This window comes from Glycine soja, chromosome 9 (genome assembly GCF_004193775.1).
Source record: "Glycine soja cultivar W05 chromosome 9, ASM419377v2, whole genome shotgun sequence".
In the NCBI taxonomy this organism is placed as follows: domain Eukaryota; kingdom Viridiplantae; phylum Streptophyta; class Magnoliopsida; order Fabales; family Fabaceae; genus Glycine; species Glycine soja.
In genome coordinates this window covers 45,838,637-45,861,214 of record NC_041010.1, presented here as the reverse complement: position 1 = coordinate 45,861,214, position 22,578 = coordinate 45,838,637, and the positions used below count along the sequence as shown (strand labels likewise).

The 22,578-nt window shown below is 33.0% G+C and overlaps 4 protein-coding genes across 4 annotated transcripts; 1 reads left to right on the top strand and 3 right to left on the bottom strand.

Moving 5' to 3' along the window:
• Positions 1 to 547: 547 nt before the first annotated feature.
• Positions 548 to 3,018, bottom strand: LOC114425238 (pentatricopeptide repeat-containing protein At2g22410, mitochondrial-like; the record flags this gene model as incomplete). Its single annotated transcript, XM_028392074.1, has 1 exon — positions 548 to 3,018. A coding segment is annotated over one exon (1,767 nt), but the record flags the coding sequence as incomplete, so codon positions are not given.
• An 886-nt stretch (positions 3,019 to 3,904) lies between these two features.
• On the bottom strand, positions 3,905 to 9,849 carry LOC114425236 (serine/threonine-protein kinase RIO1-like). The gene is made up of 12 exons (XM_028392073.1): positions 9,468 to 9,849; positions 8,682 to 8,810; positions 8,403 to 8,495; positions 8,196 to 8,275; positions 7,550 to 7,663; positions 7,036 to 7,109; positions 6,546 to 6,622; positions 5,896 to 5,979; positions 5,710 to 5,802; positions 5,493 to 5,600; positions 5,343 to 5,411; positions 3,905 to 4,674 (listed from the first exon to the last, which is right to left on the bottom strand). The coding sequence occupies exons 1-12, from the start codon at positions 9,813 to 9,815 to the stop codon at positions 4,216 to 4,218; spliced, it is 1,728 nt and encodes a 575-aa protein (XP_028247874.1). The 5' UTR covers positions 9,816 to 9,849; the 3' UTR covers positions 3,905 to 4,215.
• Positions 9,850 to 10,328: 479 nt separating this feature from the next.
• Positions 10,329 to 12,256, bottom strand: LOC114368551 (LIM domain-containing protein PLIM2c-like). The gene is made up of 5 exons (XM_028325773.1): positions 12,178 to 12,256; positions 11,589 to 11,622; positions 11,411 to 11,522; positions 11,148 to 11,237; positions 10,329 to 10,767 (listed from the first exon to the last, which is right to left on the bottom strand). Exons 1-5 carry the CDS (start codon positions 12,254 to 12,256, stop codon positions 10,462 to 10,464), a joined length of 621 nt encoding a protein of 206 aa, XP_028181574.1. The 3' UTR covers positions 10,329 to 10,461.
• A 4,044-nt stretch (positions 12,257 to 16,300) lies between these two features.
• On the top strand, positions 16,301 to 20,978 carry LOC114367028 (remorin-like). The gene is made up of 5 exons (XM_028324104.1): positions 16,301 to 16,505; positions 18,961 to 19,011; positions 19,388 to 19,475; positions 20,083 to 20,164; positions 20,541 to 20,978. The coding sequence occupies exons 1-5, from the start codon at positions 16,370 to 16,372 to the stop codon at positions 20,733 to 20,735; spliced, it is 552 nt and encodes a 183-aa protein (XP_028179905.1). The 5' UTR covers positions 16,301 to 16,369; the 3' UTR covers positions 20,736 to 20,978.
• The last annotated feature ends 1,600 nt before the right edge of the window (positions 20,979 to 22,578 follow it).

The following is a 22,578-nucleotide window of genomic DNA, read 5'->3' as shown; positions in this document are numbered from 1 at the left end:
GATTTTTTAGACAACAAAAATTGATTACAAAAAAAATCAATTTTTTTTAGCCAAAGTTATCGATGTTTTAGGTATAAAAATCAATTTTCTAGACAAAAAAAATTGACACAAAAATATTATTTCTCATCTATTTTTTTAAATCAAACAATACAACATATTATTCTATTTCTATTTATCCTATTTCTCTCCTCTAAATCAAATACACCCTTAATTATTTTTTACCTAATTAATTAATTAATGTGTGTGAACCATCTTCATAAAAAAAGTGAATTTATGTTATTAATAATAGTAATAATTGAAAAGAGATCAAAATTTATTTAGTGAAAAAACAATTTAAAGAGTTATAAAAAACAAACAAAATAAAAATAAAATATATTATATTTTGGGACGGAAGTAGTAATGTATTTGCAATGATTCTAGAAACGAATTCAATGTAAAACTTAATAAAACTTCCCAATTCTAATTGTTAATGTTTAAGCAATCAGTAAAACTTAATAAAACTCCTCAATTTAATCTGTGTAACTTAAACAACTTGAGTTTAACAAGGTAAATAGCAAACAAGAAGCATATTATAATTCAAAAGGTATGCTATGAACAATAAAGTACAAAAATGTTCAAGTACAGGAAAGAAAAATAATGCACAAAACGTTTTTAGACTGGTTTGCCCATATACTACTTGAGTTATGTCGAATTCCTATCATGGCAGGATTTTTCCAGTTTAATAAATCGTGATTACATAGGTATTCAGAATCTTAAACGACCTTTGCCCCTTGCATTTGAATTTGATGGTGTAGATCCTTTAGCATCAACATCTCAGTATGCTATATGGCTGTCGTTGGGAGCTGGTTAGCCATCTTTTGCTGCAGCTTTGGAGAGTTGAGAAGATAGTTGCATAGATGAGTTTGTAGCAGCCACTAACAATTTTAGTGAGGCTTAGTTTGCAATTTAGTGTAGCCACTAACCCAAAATGAGCACATTGCATTAAGGCACATACTAAAATACAATTTAGGAATCATCAATCCTATGCCCATTTTGCAATTCCATCTGTAATCCATAATAAGCAACTCAACCAGTTCTACATCAAAATATTGCTCCATGGAAACAGATACCAATTATAATTAAGTCACTTTTGTGTAACAATTGACAATTCGAAGTTGATTAGGCCATCAGGGGTCAGGTTCAAAATTTTAAGACCCTTGGTTCATGGCTGTCCCGCAAATGAAATCAAATTATGAATAATAAATGAATCTTCTAGACAACATTTAATTCACTCTTCTCTTCATGTTCAATAAAACAAGAATCTTGAGAACTGTTTGAACAATTTACTTCTATGCAACTGCTACCTGATGGTTTCTGTACATTACTCTTCTCCATCAGTTCTCTCATTTTAACAGCATCTTCCCATCTATTGGAGCCCGCATAAGTATTAGATGAAAGTACATAGTTACCACTATTAGAAGGATCCAGTTCAAGAAGCTTCTTTGTGGCAATCTCAGCCAAGGGTATATTTCCATGAACCTGAGAAGCGCTCAGCAATATCCTCCATATTACCACATCTGGAGTCACAGGCATCTCTTTTATGAATTCAAATGCCCTTTGTAAATCGCCAGAGCGACTCAAAAGATCCACAACACATCCATAATGTTTCATTTCCGGTTTCAGTCCATAAACCTTCTCCATACTTTCAAAATATTCCAATCCTTTATCAACCAATCCGGCATGTGCACAGGCTAGCAAAATTCCAACAAAGGCTCCATGAGATGGCTGCACAACTTCCCTCAACATCCGTGAAAAATAATCAAGTGCTGAATCTGCAAAGCCATTAACCGCAAGGCCTGAAATGATCGAAGTCCATGACACAGAGTCCTTCTTCCTCATCTCTTTAAACACCTCCAATGCTTTCTCAACCACACCACATTTGCAATACATATCTATCAAGGCATTTCCAACATAAATATCAGCTTTTACATCATATTTCTGTATATAGTCATGAGCAGCCTCCCCAACATCAAGTGAACCGGTATGAGCACATGCAGAAAGCACACTGGCAACTGTTATTTCATCCGGCTTCACCTTAGATTCCATCATTTCCTTGAAAAGCCTCAAGGCCTCCGTAAACTGGCCTGCTTGAGAGTAACTTGTGATCATATTAGTCCACGAGATCACATCTCTCTGCGACATAGCATCAAACAACTCCCGAGCAGCAACCAAGTTTCCTGCTTTCCCATAACCCATAATCATTGCATTCCAAGAAACCAAATTTCTCCATTGCATCTGATCAAAAACTCCACGAGCCAGATGAACCAAACCACGGCGTCCATACATATCAATCAGTGTATTCCCCAAGTAAACATCAATTTCCACGTTATTTTCCTCAATGTAGTCAACCATGGCATCAGCAACACCCCACTCACCCAACGAAGTGCATGCCAAAACAACCTTCACCATAGTCACAGCATCGCCCTTCACACCAGCCACCCGCATTGCTTCAAAAACACCCAACACCTCCCTAAACCTCTTGCACTGACCATACCCACAAACCAACGAATTCCACGAAACCAAGTCCCTCTCAGGCATTTCATCAAACACCTTCTGAGCAAGACCCAAATGACCACAAGAGCCATACATGTTAATCAAGGCGTTGGAAACATAGAGATGGGACTCAAACCCAAGTTTCAAAACGCGGGCATGAATCGTTGAGCCGCAAGAAACATCGGGGACTCGAGCACAGGCCTTGAAGAGAAAAAGGTATGTGAGGTTGTTACCCAACAGGCCCTGGCGATACATGAGGTTGTACATGCGAATTGCTTCGTTGGGTTGGTCACTGAGGGACCAGCCGCGGATCATGATGTTCCAAAAGGGCAACGTGGGTCGGTGGATTTGTTGGAAGAGGTTATGGGCTTTGAGGATGGTTGAGGGGGAAAGTGCGTAGGATTTGATAAGGTTGTAAATGGTGGAAGGGTCTGTTCTGAGATTTGGGTTCACCATCTTTAGTTGATTTGAAAACAAGAGCAAACTTCAGACATGAGGAAGTATTTATGCTCTTGCCTTTTTTTCTACACCTTGCCGTTCACATTTCCTATCTAGCTAAAGCATGTATTTTGTTCCAATATCAGTTATTTGTGGTTCTTAAGTTTAACAACCAGTTACAGGATTCAGACATCGTTTTCAGTTGTAAAAAAAAAAAGAAGATTTTTTATGCAAATAAATTCGTTTTTATGATCAAAAAGTATTTTGTAAAATAATCATGTGAGTCTCATTTTAAGATTTTGGATGATTGTATGTGTTAGAGTGAAAATTCGTTAGATGATTGCATTATTGGAATAGTTATTGAAATTCTTAAATTTGATACGTATTATAGAACTTACCAATGCATGCTTGATATTTCCTCACGAAGAGTTGATCCATTTGTCCACAAGCAAAGGGGATAGCAAACACAGTAATACCTGGCATCAGTTGTAAGAGCCAATTACATTAATCTAAACTGGAGAGCACTTTGTTTTTGTCAGACGTGAATGAATCCCAACTAATACTAGTGTTGGGAGGATTTTATCCAAATGCTATCCGGCATGAGTTGTAAGAGCCAATTACATTAATAATATCTGATTTAATAAAATAACATTACAAAGGACTCAACACGAGCTTGAGTTGCAATTTGAGGTTTTCACATGATAAAATCATGCGAGGTGATAGATAAACAAAATATGTCTATTTCTCTTTATTTGTGACATGAAAATGCACACGACAAATTATTTCTATTTACTGCCAATTGTAAATCCACACATATGAACTTTCATCAAATAATGATTGCATAACCATCTTGCAAATACAAGAGTTGAAACTCGATGGTATATGCACAAGTTAAACTAGAAAAGTAATACTGCGGCATTTTTTTTCCCAGAAGAAACCAACAAAATTTGAAAGCTTAGTAAAAACTAAACGAAGGAAGTGCATGTAGGTATTGAAATTATTTCCATTACACACTTCCACTCAACTTAATAGAAACAGCAAGAGTGTAAAGAAAAGCTGGCAATGCAGACATAGGTAACAGAAACCGTGTTTTCTAACCTCTCCTTGTAGAAGATACTCCCAAGATAGTAAGAGTGAACAAAATTGCTATTTTTTTAAAAAAAAATATTTGGTGAATTTGGTTGTATCTTAAATCCACACTACTAGGGAAACTCAACTCGGCCAATTACATATAACTACAACTATCTATCTGGTCTTTTTCGCTTTAGCCAACTTTTTCTTTCTTTTCTTAACAGCCTTAGGAACTTTAGTTTTACGTGCTTCTCTTTTCTCCTCCTTCACCTTCTTCTTATTCTCTTTCCTAGCCTCTTTTCTAGCAGCTTTTATATCCGCAGGATCCTCTACTTCACTTTCTGAGCATGAATCCTCTTCAGAACCACTTTCATCGTCTTCATCCTTGCCAGATTGACCCTCGGCATCATCCTCTAAGAGGTTAGATTTATCATCAGAAATAACCGGTGAATCCTTTGTGGGACTTGATTTCTGCTGTTGGGTTTTTTGCTGTGAAGTCTGTGTTAATGACAGAGCATGTTTAAGTCCAGTAATGGTCTGATAGTATAAATCTTTGGTGTCCTTCCCACTTGTTATCCGTTGTACATCCTCCTCAGCATTCTTCACATCCTCTAGTGTCTTCGGAATATAGGACTGTAACAAGATTTCAACAAAATTAAATATGTAAGAAAAAAGAGAAAAGATAAGACCACAAAAACAGTGCCCATGAAAACCAAATCTGAATCCCATTTCAGTTCTTCAAAATATAAAAACAAAAAAAATAAACTCAATATCACATATATGCTTTGGAAAGAAAATAAGGGAATGGAGAGTTAAATAAGAATAAAGAAAGAGTTTTATAGTTCCATTATATATTAACAAACTAGTGGAGTGTTGGAGAACATGTAGTGAGTTAAGAGCAAGAGGGCCCCATGAGTCCAAAGTGTCATCAAGGTATCTTTGAACAAACAGGCTACTTGAGCTAAAAGCCAACTACACTTTCACATTCTAAGATATGGTTCACACATAAATTCTAATATGGTAATCACAGTTCATATCCAAGAAAAACTAGAAATAGGGCTTAGAAAATGAAAATCGGACCTGATGCTTCTAAGACTCAAGAAAATAAACACAAACCCAAGTAATAAATTAAAGCAAGATCTGTGACTTCTAAGACCAAAACTTGAAGCACAACGCAAGATTAAAGGCAAGTCACAACTGAGTCAAGTCAGTTAGACTCGAGGGAGTGTTAGAGAATAAGCCCCATGTAGGTGAAGATCAGGTTTTGAAATTTATTTAATGATAATAACAAGGCAAGTTACCTGCACAAATACAGAGTCTGCAATCTCATCCTCAGCAGACACATCTCTCGCCAAAATTTTTTGTTGCACCTAGAAATATTTTGAAAACCATTAAGATCTCTTTTAAGTTATTCAAAAAGTATGAACAATAATAAAACAAATACCAAATACCTCTTCTAGGTAACTATCCACGGCATCATCAGTAATGGATGCATCGACAATAAATTCAAACAATTCTCTTATTGTCATGACTGCTACACCATGCTTTTTAAAGAAGTCCTGCAGGCCAAAAAGCTACTTAATCACACTTTTTCCATATTATCCCCACATCAATTAAGGAAGTGGACAAAAAATCTGTAATTTACAGCTAGCCATTGGAAATACTCACAGATACATGAACACAATCTTCACGCAGAAAATCAAGGGCATGAGGATGTTCAGGATCAACAGCTTGAGAAACATCAATGATATACAAGTGACCCTGACAAGTGACAAATAAAGACCATATGAATTAACTATTGACAGAAAGACACATTCAATCAATGAAATATAAACTGGCAAAGGGGGTGTTCACCTCAAAATAAAGTATATTATATTCACTGAGATCACCATGCACCAATTTGCATTTCTGATACAATGTCCGCATTGCAATAATAATCTGAAACAAAAAATGCTCATGATTTCAACTTTAATTATTCGATGCATGGAATAGACCTTCAAACCCTTAGAAACCTAAAAGAGAAGGGTTTCCATCAAGAATGAAACCTAGAAGAAATGTGTGACAGAAGTGTCTCCATTAAGAATCCTTAAATGCTCCAGAGACAGTATAAAATTTTCATACATTAACCATATTAGTGAGATTTTTTTAGTAATCACTCTAGACAAGAGTACTAGCAACACACTCATTCTAACACAATCTATATTATTGGTTAAAAATTATTGGAAACTACAAAATCAAGAATGATGCAAATCAAATAAGGACCCACAAAATTTTGTGATCTCTAATAAATTTCAAACAATAGTAGTGTCTTCAAAAGAGTATGTTAGAGAGTGTTGCTAGCATTTCTCTTCTAGACCATAAACTTCTTGGTTTTGACAACCTAAATAAGAAGCTTATATTATAGCATCCCAACAGCATAATATTTAAGACACCTGCAAAAGGGTTTTAAGTACAAAACCATGCTAGTATCATTAGATACTGTAATGAATAATGATTTGACAAACCTCAACATAGCCTTCCCGCAACTTGTCTAAAGATAAAGCTGCATCTTTAAGACGAGGCGCAGCCCAACCAGATTTTCCTGTGAGAAACAACAAAAACAACAGAACTTCAATAAAATTGTATTTGTAATTTCTACTTAAACAATAGTCTGCATTACCAGAATGAAATGATATATGCAGCAGCAAGAAATTAAAATTTCTACAACTGATGATAATAAATTTGATATTATTGAGGGTAACTACAAGTAGTTCCACCTTCAATACAAATGAAAAGAGCAAGTAAACTATTCATCATTTTTTCATATTCAATGGTAGAGATTTATACACTGATATTCCATATAATCAACTATAGACTGATAGATAATCAAAAGCAATCGGTCACACATAAACAGTTGATATGGTGTAGAACACCTAATTATATTCTAAAAATGATCACATAATCACATTGATCAGTCACCAGATGATACTCTAAAATTCAAAACAAAAGTAATACCTATAAATTCCATAACCAGAACATGTAGCCTCAGAAGATATGGCGTAGGACACCTAATTCCTGCTGCCTTAAGCCTGCAATCAAATATAGAGGGGGTAAAATAAAGAAACAACTCAGGCAAACATGAAATCAAACTTTTTGTTTCTCTTGGACACAACCAAAGGAACAAACCCACATGCACAGCACGCATACAAAAAGGAGTCACTTTAACAGAAAAAGAAAACGTAGTACAGAAAGAAAAATTGATGCAAAAAACACTTCCTCTCTAGTGCACACAAACTAAATTCCTTTCAGAGAAACACTAAATTTATAAAAGATCTTGCACCTAAAAGGATAAGCACACAAGTTCCTGGTTCAAGTAAAAGACATTATGGAACTTATCTAAGATCCATAGCACTTCAATTCATAACCTACAAATAAGGATTATTAACAATACCCCCAATGACGTATATTGTACTTCACTTTTACAAGCATTTTAGTAGAAAAAGAGAATGAAATAAGAACAAATACAAACCTCATAAGATTTCTCATTTCTTTCTCAGCCCATGTTTTTACCATTTTCCTGGGATTATGCTTGCAGTATCCATTTCGAAACCGGAAGTCTCCTTGCACATATCTATCTCTATCCCTGATATCGATAAGATCATATAATTTAGTTCATAAAACAAACAACTTTGAATCAAGAAACTTCGTCTATAGTCAATGTAGTAGAAATACATTACAATTTACAAGCTGCGTTCATGCTGTATGTATCTAAGGAATATATTAAAAGAACATCTATCTAGAAAGTATTAACAATCCTAAGCCCAGAGATTTCCATAAATTCTTCAACAATATTTTGTACACAGAAAAACAGAGAGAACAGAAGGAAGTACAGATTATCAAAAACCTCATGCCCCAGTAAGTGAATAAACCCCCAATTTAATTACGAACAGAAGCATAGAAGAGGAAATGGATAGCAATATCCAGCACATGGACAAAACCTTTGCACGATAAAACAAAAACAATAAGAAAATTATGCTTGAATACATGTCCCAGTTTTTTTCTTTAAAAAGAAAATAATTTATGGCTGCCTATATAATTCTTTCTAAACATTTCAGCCTCCAATACAATCTATAGCAACAGAAGAAGCTGAAACAAGCTACAGCTGTTGTACTTACTTAAATACCAAAACAGATGTTTTGTATACTTTAATTGCAAGTTCTTGAGTATCAGATTTAGTTGCATGATAAACATTTGCCTGTTAGAAAACAACAAAGTAAGAAACGGAAATGTGGTGTCTTGATATCACATATAGTCGATGATCCAAACCATGTCATCATCATAAAAACAAACAGGTAAACAAAAGCTTCAAGTGTATCACATACTTCCTTTCCAGTTGAAATGCATCCATTGATATCATGAAAGACACCTCTGTTCAGCATCTTAAATAAAACCATGCGAGTTCTAGGATCAATTGCCTGGAAGAAACTTTAGAGTTACTTGCATAGTAATTGTTAAAAAAACATCAGCAAAAAAATAAGGCTCGTACATATCTGTCTGAATTCTGAACATGTACAATTTCTTTTCTTTTATGAAGAACAAAATCATATATATAAATAAAAAGAAATTTAAGTACCGGATTTCATGAAATAACCACCACTCACCTGCTCAACAGTAGCCCGGTCTGCTTTCTCAGTAGTTTTAGTCTTCCCAATGGCCATGTCTCGAACACTTCCACGAATTGCTGTGGTCACAGAATTAGACATGCCAACATTCATCCTCCCTTCCCATTCCTGCACCACCAAGTATCTATCTTAAAATTCGAACCAAACAAACATACTCCACAGAACCCAAAGAATAGAATCACCTCACAACCGAAAATTCAAACAAATCCACATCATCGGACCATCGGAGAGTCAACAAAATAGAACTCAGAAGTCAAGACCACGCACCAATGGCACCATCATAAAATTAAAAAAAATTCTATATTTAACCGAGCAAAAAAAAAGACCTCTTTAGTGTTTCTAGTGAATGAACAAGAACAACACGCACTAACAGGTACGAAAACAACTACAATGAGGGAATCACGTTCACCACCAAATGCACTAAACTTATCCCAAACTTAAAACAATGAAATTAGCATGTTTTTGGTCCCCTACGATTATCCTCCTTCAGACACGGCGTAAGACGCTAAATGTTGGCGCGTCTCACAGCGAGGATTCAAACCTTGATTCGCCACGTTGTGCAAAACTAGCAATTACACTAAACCCAAACCTTGTTGGTTAATTTGAGTGGTCTATGAACATTCCTAAAACGATAAAAATACAAACTTTAATGAACAAACGAATAAAAAAAAGTGACCATTTTGATGTTTAGAGTGAACAAGGAAATACGCATTTGGTTATTTACAAATTATGCACGAAAGGAAGCAAAAGGGTATGTAAGAAAACCTCCAAGGGTGAAGCACGAATGTGATGGGAGAACTTCTGGTTGCGATTGGCGAGAGGTTGGAGAGTGGAGGAATGGTGGTGGTGACCGCCGTGAGCGTTGGGGCGCCACAAAGTGAGGGAAAAGGAGGAGCCTTCAGCTTCCTCCTTCGAATCCAACCAGTCCAACGCTTCACCGATTTCAGAATCCGAAGAACTCCAAACCTCTTCTTCTTCTTCATTTTCTTCTTGTTCTTGTTCTTGTACTTGTTCCGTGTGATTATGGAGCTTGTGCTCGTCGTCGTTTTCCATCGCTGAGTGTGTGCTGTTGCTAACACAACTAACAGCTTCCTCGGTGCCCGGTGCCGCCATTGGGGCTTTGGAACAAGAATAACCTACACAGCTACGCTCTTTAAGATTTAATTGAATATTTCTTTTTAGGAATTTAATAATTAAAATTATATAGTTATATGATTGAATATTTCTTTTAAGTTTTTCTTTAAACTAGGATATTACATATTATAAGATAAATTATTTATCATAAGTATAGAATATAATTTATACATCATCTAAAAAATATATAAGTTATATGTTTAAAAATATTTATTATCATAAACTTTGCTTTATAAATTAAACTTTTTATCTTGTGAAATGCACAAACTAATATATATATCACATATTGTGTTGAAGCGCAAATCGGTAGACAAATTGGTGAACAATATTTGACTGTGTCCCTTATGTTATTACATAGTAGTAGTGATATGATATCATATCACCGAAGGAGAAAAACCTCCAACAAAAGGGTAAAAAAATATATATTATATTATATTTAACAACTCTTTGTTTAAATACATAATAAACATCTCAAATTAGCTTGCGATTAAACTAATTTGTAAGGAAAAAAAAATGTTAGACAGTGAAATTCAACCAGACAAAAAGAGTGTGCCAACAACACTTAACAAAAACACCTTTCAATAGTAGGATCCCTGAAAAAAAGGGAGGAAGCAACTCATGTTTCCTATGCTTCATTTTGAGGCTTTTCTTCTGTGTGTTTCTCAGAATCAGATTCTTCTGGCTTTGGAGGCTCTTCTTCTCCTTCAGCTGCAGGTTCAGCAGGTTCATCAGGAGATTGTGTGGCATTCTTCTTGTGGTTAGCAGATTGGAGTACATGATGGTAGTTCCCTTTCTCCATGAAAAGTTGTTGGAAATGATGCCTGCAGTAGAGGACACCATCCAGGGCAGCATAGGAGGAATGTGTGAGGTGGCAACCTGCATGAGCACATCTGAAGCAATTCTTGTGATAGCATTCCCCTTCAAGTGTCATCTGTTTAACAAGCAAAAGTTCTGTAATTAGTTCAGTTCAACCAAAATGTCTAATCTAGGTGATAATTAAGAAATCAGTTTATAAAGACAAAACTTAGATTCAATTCCTTAGGTGCTTTTCACGCTGTTCTCCAATCAGAATTAGAGTTTTATCTCGAGAATCTTTAATGTAAACATATATTACGCAAATCATTGAGGTGAAACTGAAATTCTGATTGATGAACAACACGAAAATCACCTAAAGAACCACATATATGCTTTATCTGTTTACAAAGACACCGTAAAATGTGTCTAAGATAGTAATGGGGAAAAAAATCTTATAATTCCTTTGTGTCATTATTGATTGTGAGTCTTACAATAGAGTTTGCTGATATTACAAACCTTTTCCAGAGGATAGACTGTTTTTGAACAAACTGAGCATTTGTCTAGAGTTCCACTGAACATGGATGAGAGTCTGTTGGGGGTCTTATGCTGTAAATGAAGATTACACAAGAATATTTGAAAGAATAAAATTATATAGCTGCTTTATGACTCAAGCTTATTATAAAAAAGGTTTTCAATAATGATGATGATGATGATGTCCCAAGTAAAACACCCCTATAGTCAAAATGGAAACATGTGTTTAGGTTGGATAGTGAACACACCGTCTCATTTTGTTTATCAGAAGACTTTGCTGTGCCGCAATTTTGTTCATGAAAAACAACATAACATGTTAGCCAAGTCAATAGAAAGTGACAGGTGCATAATAATTTGTACCTAATGAGATTGTGGTTGAATAAAAATAGTAAACAAAGTGCTGAACAAAAGATGGTTACATCTTACCTGTTTGAAAGTTCTTGCTGAAATTGCCAGATTCCTTGAAAAGTTGTTCAAAGTGTGGCTTGCAATAGAGGACACCATCCATTGAGGAGTAGGTGCTCATCTGATAACCAAAATAAAATATATTGCACCATTAGCGCCAAAGTTTGGAACAAGTTTAAACTACATAAATGTCTTCTTTCATTGTATCAAACCATATCAAAGTACAAGCTTGGTGATAATGTCATTACACATTTTAAATTCTAGCACTAGGAATCCAAGATAATCAAAATTGGTAATCCATGGAATTCAATAATGTGCTAGATACCAAAGCATTTTACTTCATTTCATGAATGAGTTGTGCATGTAATAGCAAAGTAATTGCATGCTTCTTTTCTATATGATTTTGATGTCATTACAAACTATTGAATGCCATATTCAACCATAAAACATTCTAAGAATGAGACAATAATGAAACAAGCATATTTAGCAAACATATTTATAGCAACAAATTGAAGAATTGAATAACAACAACAAAGGGTGTGGAAGAATCATACCGTAAGGCACCCCTTGCAGTGACTGCATCTGAAGCAGTTTTTATGGTAAGGTATACCTTCAAGAGTTAACATGTCAACCACATAAACAGTCTTATCACAAGCCTTGCATTTATCTGTAGTTCCTGTGAATGACATTTTGCTCTTTTTTTTATTTTCCTTCCTCAAGAATTATGCAAAACAAGGCTCAGGAATCTTCTGGCTGGTGTTTATGTTTTTCCTTTAATCCAGGATCTGAGGAATAAAGAGAAGTTCAAGAAGAGAGAACAGCACTAATAACCTTATTGCACCTTAGACAAATGGGGATTGAATAAAGTCTTTGATATGTCTAAGCAAAGTAATTTATATCAGATTATAATGGATTTAACTGCTGTGGTAAATGATTGACAAGTGATTAGAGACCTCAAAATAATAAGCAAAAGATAGGAATTTTTTGCCGTAATTTGTGGATATAAAATTATTGTGTGGAGTGAAAAAAGGTTGCTCTCTGACCATTTCAACAATATTCAAACAAAAATAACTCATTCCGGCCAACTTTATTTTTTCATTTACTATTCTGGAATGAGTTTTTTTTATAATAAAATGGCCGAGAAAAGAAGAATTTCATAATTAAGATGTGAAATAGTTATATCCAGAATGCATAATCCAAAATATTTTTTAATACATAAAAAGGAATTTTATTTTTAGAATCTGATAAATTAAGAGGACTTTGCATTCATAATTTTTTTCACTTTGTCAAGTGTCAACCAGAGGCTACAGAGTGAAGGTAGTCTCTTTTCTTCTCAGAAGTCTCACCCAATTGGTCCTAAGGAATTAGAGCCTCACATCTCCAATCTAAAATTATTCAATACTATAAAAATGTTATACCTGGTGTGAAAGGTTGAACAACGAATTTAAGATCATACCTTTTGTACTGTTTCTTTTTTCAATTATGAATAGGATCATTTACTAAACTTAAACTAAAAGGATGTTACAAATTTATGATAATGTTTACAAAGAAATTGAATATAAAACCTCTGACCTAGATTCTCTGCACTATTACCCATTGTGGAGCTCCACTTTCATGATGCTACTGCCTGGTTCCTAACTCTGTAAAGTTTTTCACTTATGTGTTTACCTAGTATTTTGTTTATCATAAGATTGGTTTAAGTATTCACTAATTTTTTTAATAATTAATCTTTATCAAAACATAATTGATCACTTTTAATTGGAGTCTTTATTTTATTCATGTTATGATACATTGTTTAAAAAAGATCGAACTTAATTTCACTTAAATTAATATTTAATAGAATTATAAGTGTTTAACTATCAGGCGACTATCTTCAACACCTAAACAAATTGATAAAAAAAAAAAAACATTAGTTAGTCTAATATACAACTTTATCATGACACTTATCATGTGTTTGGAAGTGGTGAAGTGGAGCGGAAAGAAGGAAAATTCTAAAAATTAGTATGAATCCTGCACTTTGGTTAGATTACTTTAATTTAAGTATTATTTTTAATTTCATTGTACCAAATACACTATTATAATTTTGTGTTTTACTAACCGAGAAACTAGTTAGACTTATTGTGTATTTTGTTCGAGTAATTTTTAAAAATTAATGTTTATATTAATGGTTTTTATATAATAAATACTTAGTACATATTTTGGTTAGAATTTTTACACAATTTATAATAAAATAATTTAAATGAATACTTTTGCTTAAATTATGCTATGTCAATATAAACATAGTCATAATAGAGATCACTTAGCCTTAAACACCAATGACATTCCAACCAACTGACAAGACTGTATGACCACGATCTGTCTTCTCTTATCCCATTTTGTTTTGAATCAAAACTGGAATTTGAAAATGGTAGACAAAGGTGTGTCTCTATGACTATTAAAAATGACTTCTGATCATATAAATATATTATAATCAATATATCCATCAACTGTTCAGAAGGCTAATCATCAAATATATGTTCGAACTTGAAAAGGCACTATAAAGTGGAGACAATGACCATGGAATTTGATCAGAATCAAGATCAAAGCGACGTCATTTGAAGATCAAAGGAAAATAATTCAGTAAATATTTGCCATAGAAAAAAACTCGGTTTTCAGAATGTTCTCTCATCTCATATCTATCCAAGCCTTTTTCATTTAAGCCGAAAAATAAAAATAAAAAAACAAATTCATGGTATCCAATCCTTTTCATGATATATATTTTCCTTTATTAATTAGAACAACTTGCAATTGCCATTTATCACAATCATATTCGAATCATTTGCTTCCATTTATTAAGTACGTATTTTGAACCTGCATATTGAAGAACCCCACGTCTATAGATAAGAACGAAACAACATACCAACTCTTTAGGACAATGAATAGATGATTAAATTTCTTAAGCACACTGACAAAAGTTTAATTTTTTAATCGTGTGTATGAAAAAAAAATATTAAAAGAGGATTTAAATTCATTTTAGTGATTTTTATACCTCGAAAATTAATCCCATAACTTATAATTGTAGGATATCTTGCTTCCAAAAAAAAGAAAGAATAAAAAGAGAACTAAACAACATCACCTACCAATTCATTGCATGAAAATTGTATTTCTCCGCAGGTTATAGTTATCTTTTAGATATATCACGTATTGCTCAAAAGTTCGTTCATAACACAAACATGTTTGATTAATGTTTAATTTAATTTTAGAGAAATATATATAATAGCATATTTTCAAACAGCCTTGGTATTTAGTATGAAGTGTTTCTGCACAAAAAGTACGAAATGAATTTTGACACTGTTTTATTTGTCATTGTTATTTTTTTGGCTAAAAAAATCTCTATTTTGATCCATTCCATCAAGTACTAGAGAAAAATCAAGTGTAAAAAAAAATGGTCTGTATCATAAACCCATATAAAATTAGTGTAAAAACATTGGTGGGCAATCATATTTTCCACTATGCAATATATCCTGAATTATTTATTTCTACTTGGATACGGAAAGGATGAGATTGATAGAACAAAGTCAACAAACTGTGGAATTCGAACAGAATAGTCAATATCCGGGGGGCCCCACAAATACATGCAAAATCGAATTCATTTTCACTCACGTACACGTGGCACCGTGTCGTGTGTCGGCACATTCTGCAATGTTTCAGTACGTGCAACCACTCACCTTTCTCGTTACTCCACTGCACATTCACCGTGTGATGATCCAAAACCTTTTTCTTTTCTTTTTGATTGGTAGATGAACCACAACCTAACTAGTCTTATTTTTGTAGTTAATTTGATCTATCATTTCTTTAGCTTCTATTTCAACAAAAAGAAATCTTTAACTTCTATAATTAACACCTTTATCACTTTTACTTTTATTAAAACTCACAAATTAAAATATCAGATTAGATGTAAAATGAAAAAAAAAAAATCCAACTCTTCAAATAATTTTACACCCTACTATTTCTTTAAGTTTTATTAATTTTTTTACTAAACTTCTAAAAAATTTAAAATTTTTTGTATTTCAAATTATTACAAATCCTTAACTATTTGAACAAAAAGAAAAATATTTCGAAGATTATAATTAAACAAGAGAACTATATTTATTTCATTATAAAAATAAAGGGGTTTATTTTTAGACTTAATTGTATATTTTGTCTCAAAAGTTTTACAAGTTCGCCAATTTTGCTCTTAAATTATTATTATTTTTTGAATATTTTGCCTCCTAATTATAAAAGATCGCAAATTGTCTTAATTTTAGTGATTTAAAAGAAGGAAAAAACAAAACTATTACAGAGTTGTCTTAATTGTGACAATTTTAGTATGTTGAAACAAAATTTGTGATATTTTGTAAACTGAAGGTAAAATTTGCAAAAAAAAAAAAAAAAATCTTGATGACAAAATTTACAAAATTGTGTAATTTTAGAGAAAAAAAATACAATTAAGTCATTTTTTATTCCTATTATTTATTTTCTGTTTTTACATTAGCTTAATATTTTTTTGGCTCAAGGGTTACTATAAGCCTAATAATGTCCAATATAGCAGAGTTTCTATCCAATGTAACCATAATCAATGGTTCAATATCTTGGACGTGCTTACCCTTTTCTAGGGTGCAAAATAGTTGAATACCTGAGAAACAATCACTTTATTAAGGGTCCACCATGTTTCTTGGAACTTTTGTATATAATATAAATAGTAACATTTCCTCTGTTTTTCTCTCCCTCACTCTGCTTCTGTGTTCTGTTTCTCAATTCAACTTTCCAACAAGCCAACGGCAATGCCAGAGCTGCAATCGAAGCCCGAAACTGCCCTAGCTCCGGCTCCGGTTGCGGCTGAGGTGCCATCTAACGACGCTGTTGCAAAGAAAGCTTCTGAAACAGGGGAATCCAAGGCTACTGTTGTTGCATCAGAGAGTGAGTTTTTTTTTGCATTCCACGTGTTCATGTTCATGCTTTCATACTCTGATGATCGTTTTCAAGGCAGAAAATTCGTGGGTTTTCATCAAAATTTGGTTTTGTTGAGCTGTGGAGTTAGTTTGTGTTGCCAATGTTAATATGAAAATTTGGAAACATGGTTTTGGTGCAACACTTCTAAGGTCTTGATCCCTTGAGAGAGTTTTAAGGATATGCATGGATTGGACGTTTTGAATGAAAAGTGATCATTTCACAACTTTTTCCAATAATTCACTTTCACCTTTGCCTGATTTCCCTGAGTTTTGTCTATATGCACTCTGATTGAACTCTTGATGATATTTCTTTCATTTATTAGATCTGTATGGTGTGAGTGATGTCTTCTTAATGGGGACAGGGTAAGGTAACCATTCGATTATATATCTTCTATATACGATCTGTATACTGTATTATTTGGCTTGGAGGAGTTGGTTTTAACTAGTATTAGGCCAACTTTAATATTTAAATATTATTATTACAACTAATTATCATAATAAATTTTAAAAGTTATACTTATCATATAATTAAAGTAAATAAATATCAAATGAGAAAATTATCTTCTATATATAACCTGCATTCTTTGGCTTGCAAAAGTTGGTTCCGTGATTTATTTAATGCTTATTTTGGCAACGTGAGTGTATTTATGCTAACGGTAGTGTTTTGGGAGTCAAGTGAAACTAACTGTATTTATGCTCCTTTATTATAGTAAAGAGAAATGATTTGTTACTAATAAGAACAACATAGATAGATAGCTATGATTTTTAAGCATGTTGATTAGGCTTTGAAGTTTTGATTCTTGTATTAGTATATGAAAAATATTTGATTACAAGAAGTTATTCCCAATACTACAGTATTGCTGTTGTACTCTAGAAATGTTGTCTCAACTAGCCATATTTCATCATATCTTGTTCTATGAATGATGAGTTTCTTCTCTGACCCAATAAATGATTTTTGTTAGGCCCTCCATATATGTGATCATAAAATGTTTTTTCCCAATGGCGTGAGGAAACGTGTTTTTCCACTCTGGCAAACGATGCTTTAATTTATAGGCAAAGTTATTCTAATAATAAGACAATGCGCATCATGATTCAAATCCAACAATGAGGAAAAAACTACATTATGTTATGTGTATATTTATTTTATGCTAAAATATTTTCTTTTTGAATAATGGATTCTTATGTTCCAGGCTGTTGCCAACTATATCAGTTAAATCTGTATCTACTTTTTCTCATTTTCATTTTTTTTTTTTGCTCATCTATCTTTAGAACATGTTTTTTGGGGAGGGGAATTAGGAAAATGTTAAAGATATATTAGTTTTATTTATGAGAATTCTTACAACTGGCACAGCAAATTATACAACTAAAAGAAAGAAATATGAGATGTCATAAATTATATGATGGAAAGAAATAAACACAAAAAGTCTTGTCTTATAAAATAGTAGTATTGTATAAGTTGTATGAATAACACTTCTTTTTTTTTGCAGTAAATGTTGGTGATTTAAGAGTTTTTGGCATTAAGTTTTCTATCTGTTTCTCCTTGGTTCTGTATGATAATTTTACATTGTTTGATATATATTATTAATTTTGGTTTGACAATCAATAAACGATTTAACTTACGTGGGTCATGCTTGAATTTCACTTTTAAACAAACACTTATAGGTGATGCTTTAGTTGCACATAGTTGGATGAAGACAACCAATTGCACAGCACTAATGCAGCTCCCTGGCCCTCCACCCATTAGCTTTCTCCAACTTTTTTGTAACCCATAAATTTGCTTGATTGGGACAATTCATTCAATAATATAAAATTACAGTCTATTTGATGAAAATATTAATTTCCATGTTATTTATATTTTTCAACATACACTATTGATGATTTTACTGAATAATCATTGACATGACTGTGTACATATTTACACAGCATATCTCATATGCCTTTAGTATAGGATGTTTGTTTTCTGTCTTTTGCTGAATTGGAATATCTCAGTTAAATGTTGGTATGACCGGTGAAATGTTAATTGAGCATATACTTGATATTTGGATGCGAAGGTTTAGTAAATAAACAACACTATTACTAATATGGCCTTATTATTACATCCTCATTTCTCTCTTTGAAATAGTTGGACATGTTTGGATAAACTTATAAAAAAGGACTTTTAGAAGAAAAAAAATGAGATAAGTTTCTCCATAAGTTAATTGGTAGAAAATTTCTCATATAATTCTCTTAAAGATGAGAAAAATTTTATAAATTAATCTGTATATAAGTTAATTTTAACTTATAGAAAAACTTATTCCATTTTTTCTTTTAATTTTCTTCTCCAACATGTCCTTCTAGATAGACTTATTTAAATAGAACCCTTAGTACCCTTTTATATCATTTGTTTACTTTACCAATTTTAAGAAATTTTTTTGGAACAACAGAGACACCAGTTCCTGAAAACAAACAAAGCTCAAGAGGATCCATTGATAGAGGTAAGTGTTGACTGTTCACATATTTCAATTTACACCGTAACAATATCTTATAGTCATTTGAATATTTGATCTTCATTAAAAAGTACATTTATTTAATATTTGGAGCTCCTAGCTAATTAATTTCTCAATCACCTGAATGAGTATATTCACTACTATCCTGTCGGGTATATACACATTTGCAACTGTGTACACGGATTTGTAGCTGACATATCTCTGTCTCTTCCTTGGTAACTGAATATGTGCTAGGACTAACACAATTACGCAATCTATTCACAAAAATCCTGTTAGGAGATGCTGATTCACCAGTCACTTTTTTTTTATGGCATATCTATTCCTAAGCAATTCACTGATGTTTATGTACTTCAATGGTCTACAGATATCGCTCTGGCAGAAGTAGAGAAAGAGAAAAAGCTGTCCTATGTGAAGGCATGGGAAGAAAGTGAAAAAGCCAAAGCAGAGAACAGGTGAAGACTTTATGTACTTTTAACAGTTTGCCTTTAATTTTTTTCACGCACCAATTTTCAGACACACCTTGCTTCACTCTTCCTTTCTTATCTCATCCTTCCCTCCAAGGTGTATGCTTCAAAGAAGTGACAATATATTTTATTTTTTTTGAATAGTTAAAACCAAGTCACATTGCAAAAGCAAATGTCACTAGGAAATAGACAACCTATCAAATAAGTACTTAGTTGGTACTATTGCATGACATAATCCTAGCTCCCAACCCTTCAATTGTTCTCATGCCTCCAAGAGAGTTGAGTCTAGTGGAAGGGACTAATCCTCTTCTCCCCTATAACGTGGCAACCCAAGCTTCGAAATTTTGTTAGGAGAGGTACCTGTATTTAGTGTCTAATAGTGTTTCAAATATGATTGCCTTTGAAGAAGAATGCCTCTGGAGAACAAAAAAGAAAAAAATAGTTTACATGCCTCCCTTAGTCTTAAGATATTGTGATTTTTGTGATTAGTAGGCCATGATGATGATGATATGCCATTTCATAGATTATTTGATCCTTAAAAATTTCCAATGTATGTTCATCTCTAAACTCTAGAAATTATTTGATCTGATAACAGAGCTCAAAAACAACTCTCAGCTATTGCTGCTTGGGAAAACAGCAAGAAGGCAACTCTTGAAGCTGAGCTGAAAAAAATTGAGGTAATACTTAATTAACCGGTTCAGTATTTATTAACATGGTGACATTTCTTATATGCATGCTACGTAATAACATGATGTGTATGGCACTGGACCGAAGAAAGTGCATCCTTTCTTAATATCAATCAATAATTCAATATAATAAATTTGGCCTATGTTTCCCTGCATGACAAGGAAAAGGATGCATGATATTATAATATACTTGATATATGGATCCCTTCTTTTTGTCTTTAAAGATAACTTAAAAGCATGTGCTATGAAATAGATCAGAACAGATTCTACTGTCACAAATAAAGTAAATGAAGTCTATCAAGTGAATATAGAAGTAAATATTGTACTTTTGCTGAATAATATAGCTTTTAACTTGATGTGTGAGCAGGAGCAACTGGAGAAAAAGAAAGCAGAACATGGTGAAAGAATGAAGAACAAGGTGGCCTTAGTTCACAAGGAAGCAGAGGAGAAGAGGGCAATGATCGAAGCCAATCGTTGTGAAGAGGTTCTCAAGACAGAGGAAATGGCGGCAAAATACCGAGCAACAGGAACCACTCCAAAGAAGACCATAGGGTGCTTTTGATTTTTTTGCATTTTGTGTCTGATTTCCAAAATAATTTGTAATTGTCCATTTTGTCCGTGGTTTCTCATGTTTTGTTCTCAATGTTTTCTATGTCCAAGAAATAGTCCAAATAAAACAAAATTTTGTAAATGTCTTTTGTTTTGATCATCTAGCTTGGGCGAAATGTTCTATGCAAAGGTGGTGTTTCCTAAGAGTACTACTCTAATGATCAACTAATTGAGTTTCTCTTTATACATTCTTCTTATCACTATTTTCCATCGGACCATCTCGGCCTCTAAAGTATCTAGAATTTAAAAGAAATGTTTAAATATATTTTTGATCCATATATATATATATATATATATATATATATTGAGTTTCTCTTTATACATTCTTCTAATCACTATTTCCCATCGGACCATCTCGGCCTCTAAAGTATCTAGAATTTAAAAGAAATGTTTAAATATATTTTTGATCCATATATATATATATATATATTTGAATTTTGCGTTTGATTTATAATAAATTTTTCTTTTGAATCTGCTTTTTGATATTTGAACAATTTTGTATTAGATTCCTGCCATTAGTTAAGTAATGATCTGTCCATTAAATAATAGGGATCTAAAACAAAACTTTTCACATGTTAGGTAATAGATTTAAAAGAAATTTTTTTAGAAATCAAATACAAAATACGAGTATTTACCAGGAATAAGAACATATTTAAGCATAAAAATAATAAACAAAACAAATTTTCACAACATCCTTAGAAACAAGAATTTAATTTTGTCCGGAAAAGATGACAAATAACAAGCAAGCGGAAGGAAACTTGATCTCTACTCCCTCCCTTCCAATTAACATTGGGTTTAGTGTGTTTGGGCTGGCGTTCCTAGTCCACATATTGTCGTTTTCCGCATCAAAAAAGAACAAAAGATGCAAATTCTAGTATTAATCCACGTTCGTGAGCTTTGAATATGTTACCAAACATGTGGGTTAATGTTCGAATTACGTCGGCAAGTGTACCGATTCGTACAAATAATATAAAACGGCAAGACTGAGTATTGTATCTTCAAGAAATTTGTTTCACTAAGACCACGTGCATTCAGTATGTAAATATTTGTATGGATTAAAAGCAAGGTAAATGTTAAGTTCTGTACTAGAAAACCTATTTGAACATAAAATAAATATCTAAAATTATGAAGGTGAAAACTATCAAGTAAAAAGCATCGGGTCATTCTACTGAATTTCCCTTGATGTTTAATATGTATTTTTCTCTATTTAGCGTTACCCTAGTGTTCTTATGTTGAGAAACTACTCAAACTAAGATCCCTCTAATGAATGAGCCTAACTCTCTTTAAACTTCATCCTTGATTCCTCAACAAACTTAGTTTAAAAGAGTTGCATTAAGCCTACAACATAATATGGACTAGATCACTGCACTCTATTCCTAGAAATATAGATTTGTAGCTTGCTCTACCAAGTTCTAAGGCTTTAAAGCATTTCCCAATGGTAAAAATTCTAACTATACATACAAATGGGTGATCAAGTCACAAACATGTAAAATAAGCATAGATAGAAACAATGAACACATAAAAATAACATTAAATAGATAGTAAAAGAGTGTTACATCAAGGTTTCAGCAGAACTCCCCAACAAAGAGGCTTAGCCTTCCATTACAAGTAATGCAATCTCACAATACAAGGAAGGAATAGTTTTGAGTGAAAGAAAATGACAAAAGATGGTTGAGGATGTCTCCTACAACCTCTAAACCCTAAACTTCACTCATTCTAACCTAAGTTATCTTTGTTGCCCTCTTTTTGTCTCTTCTGCTTCTCCTTTTGCTCTGATTTTGACTCTCCCCTTTTAT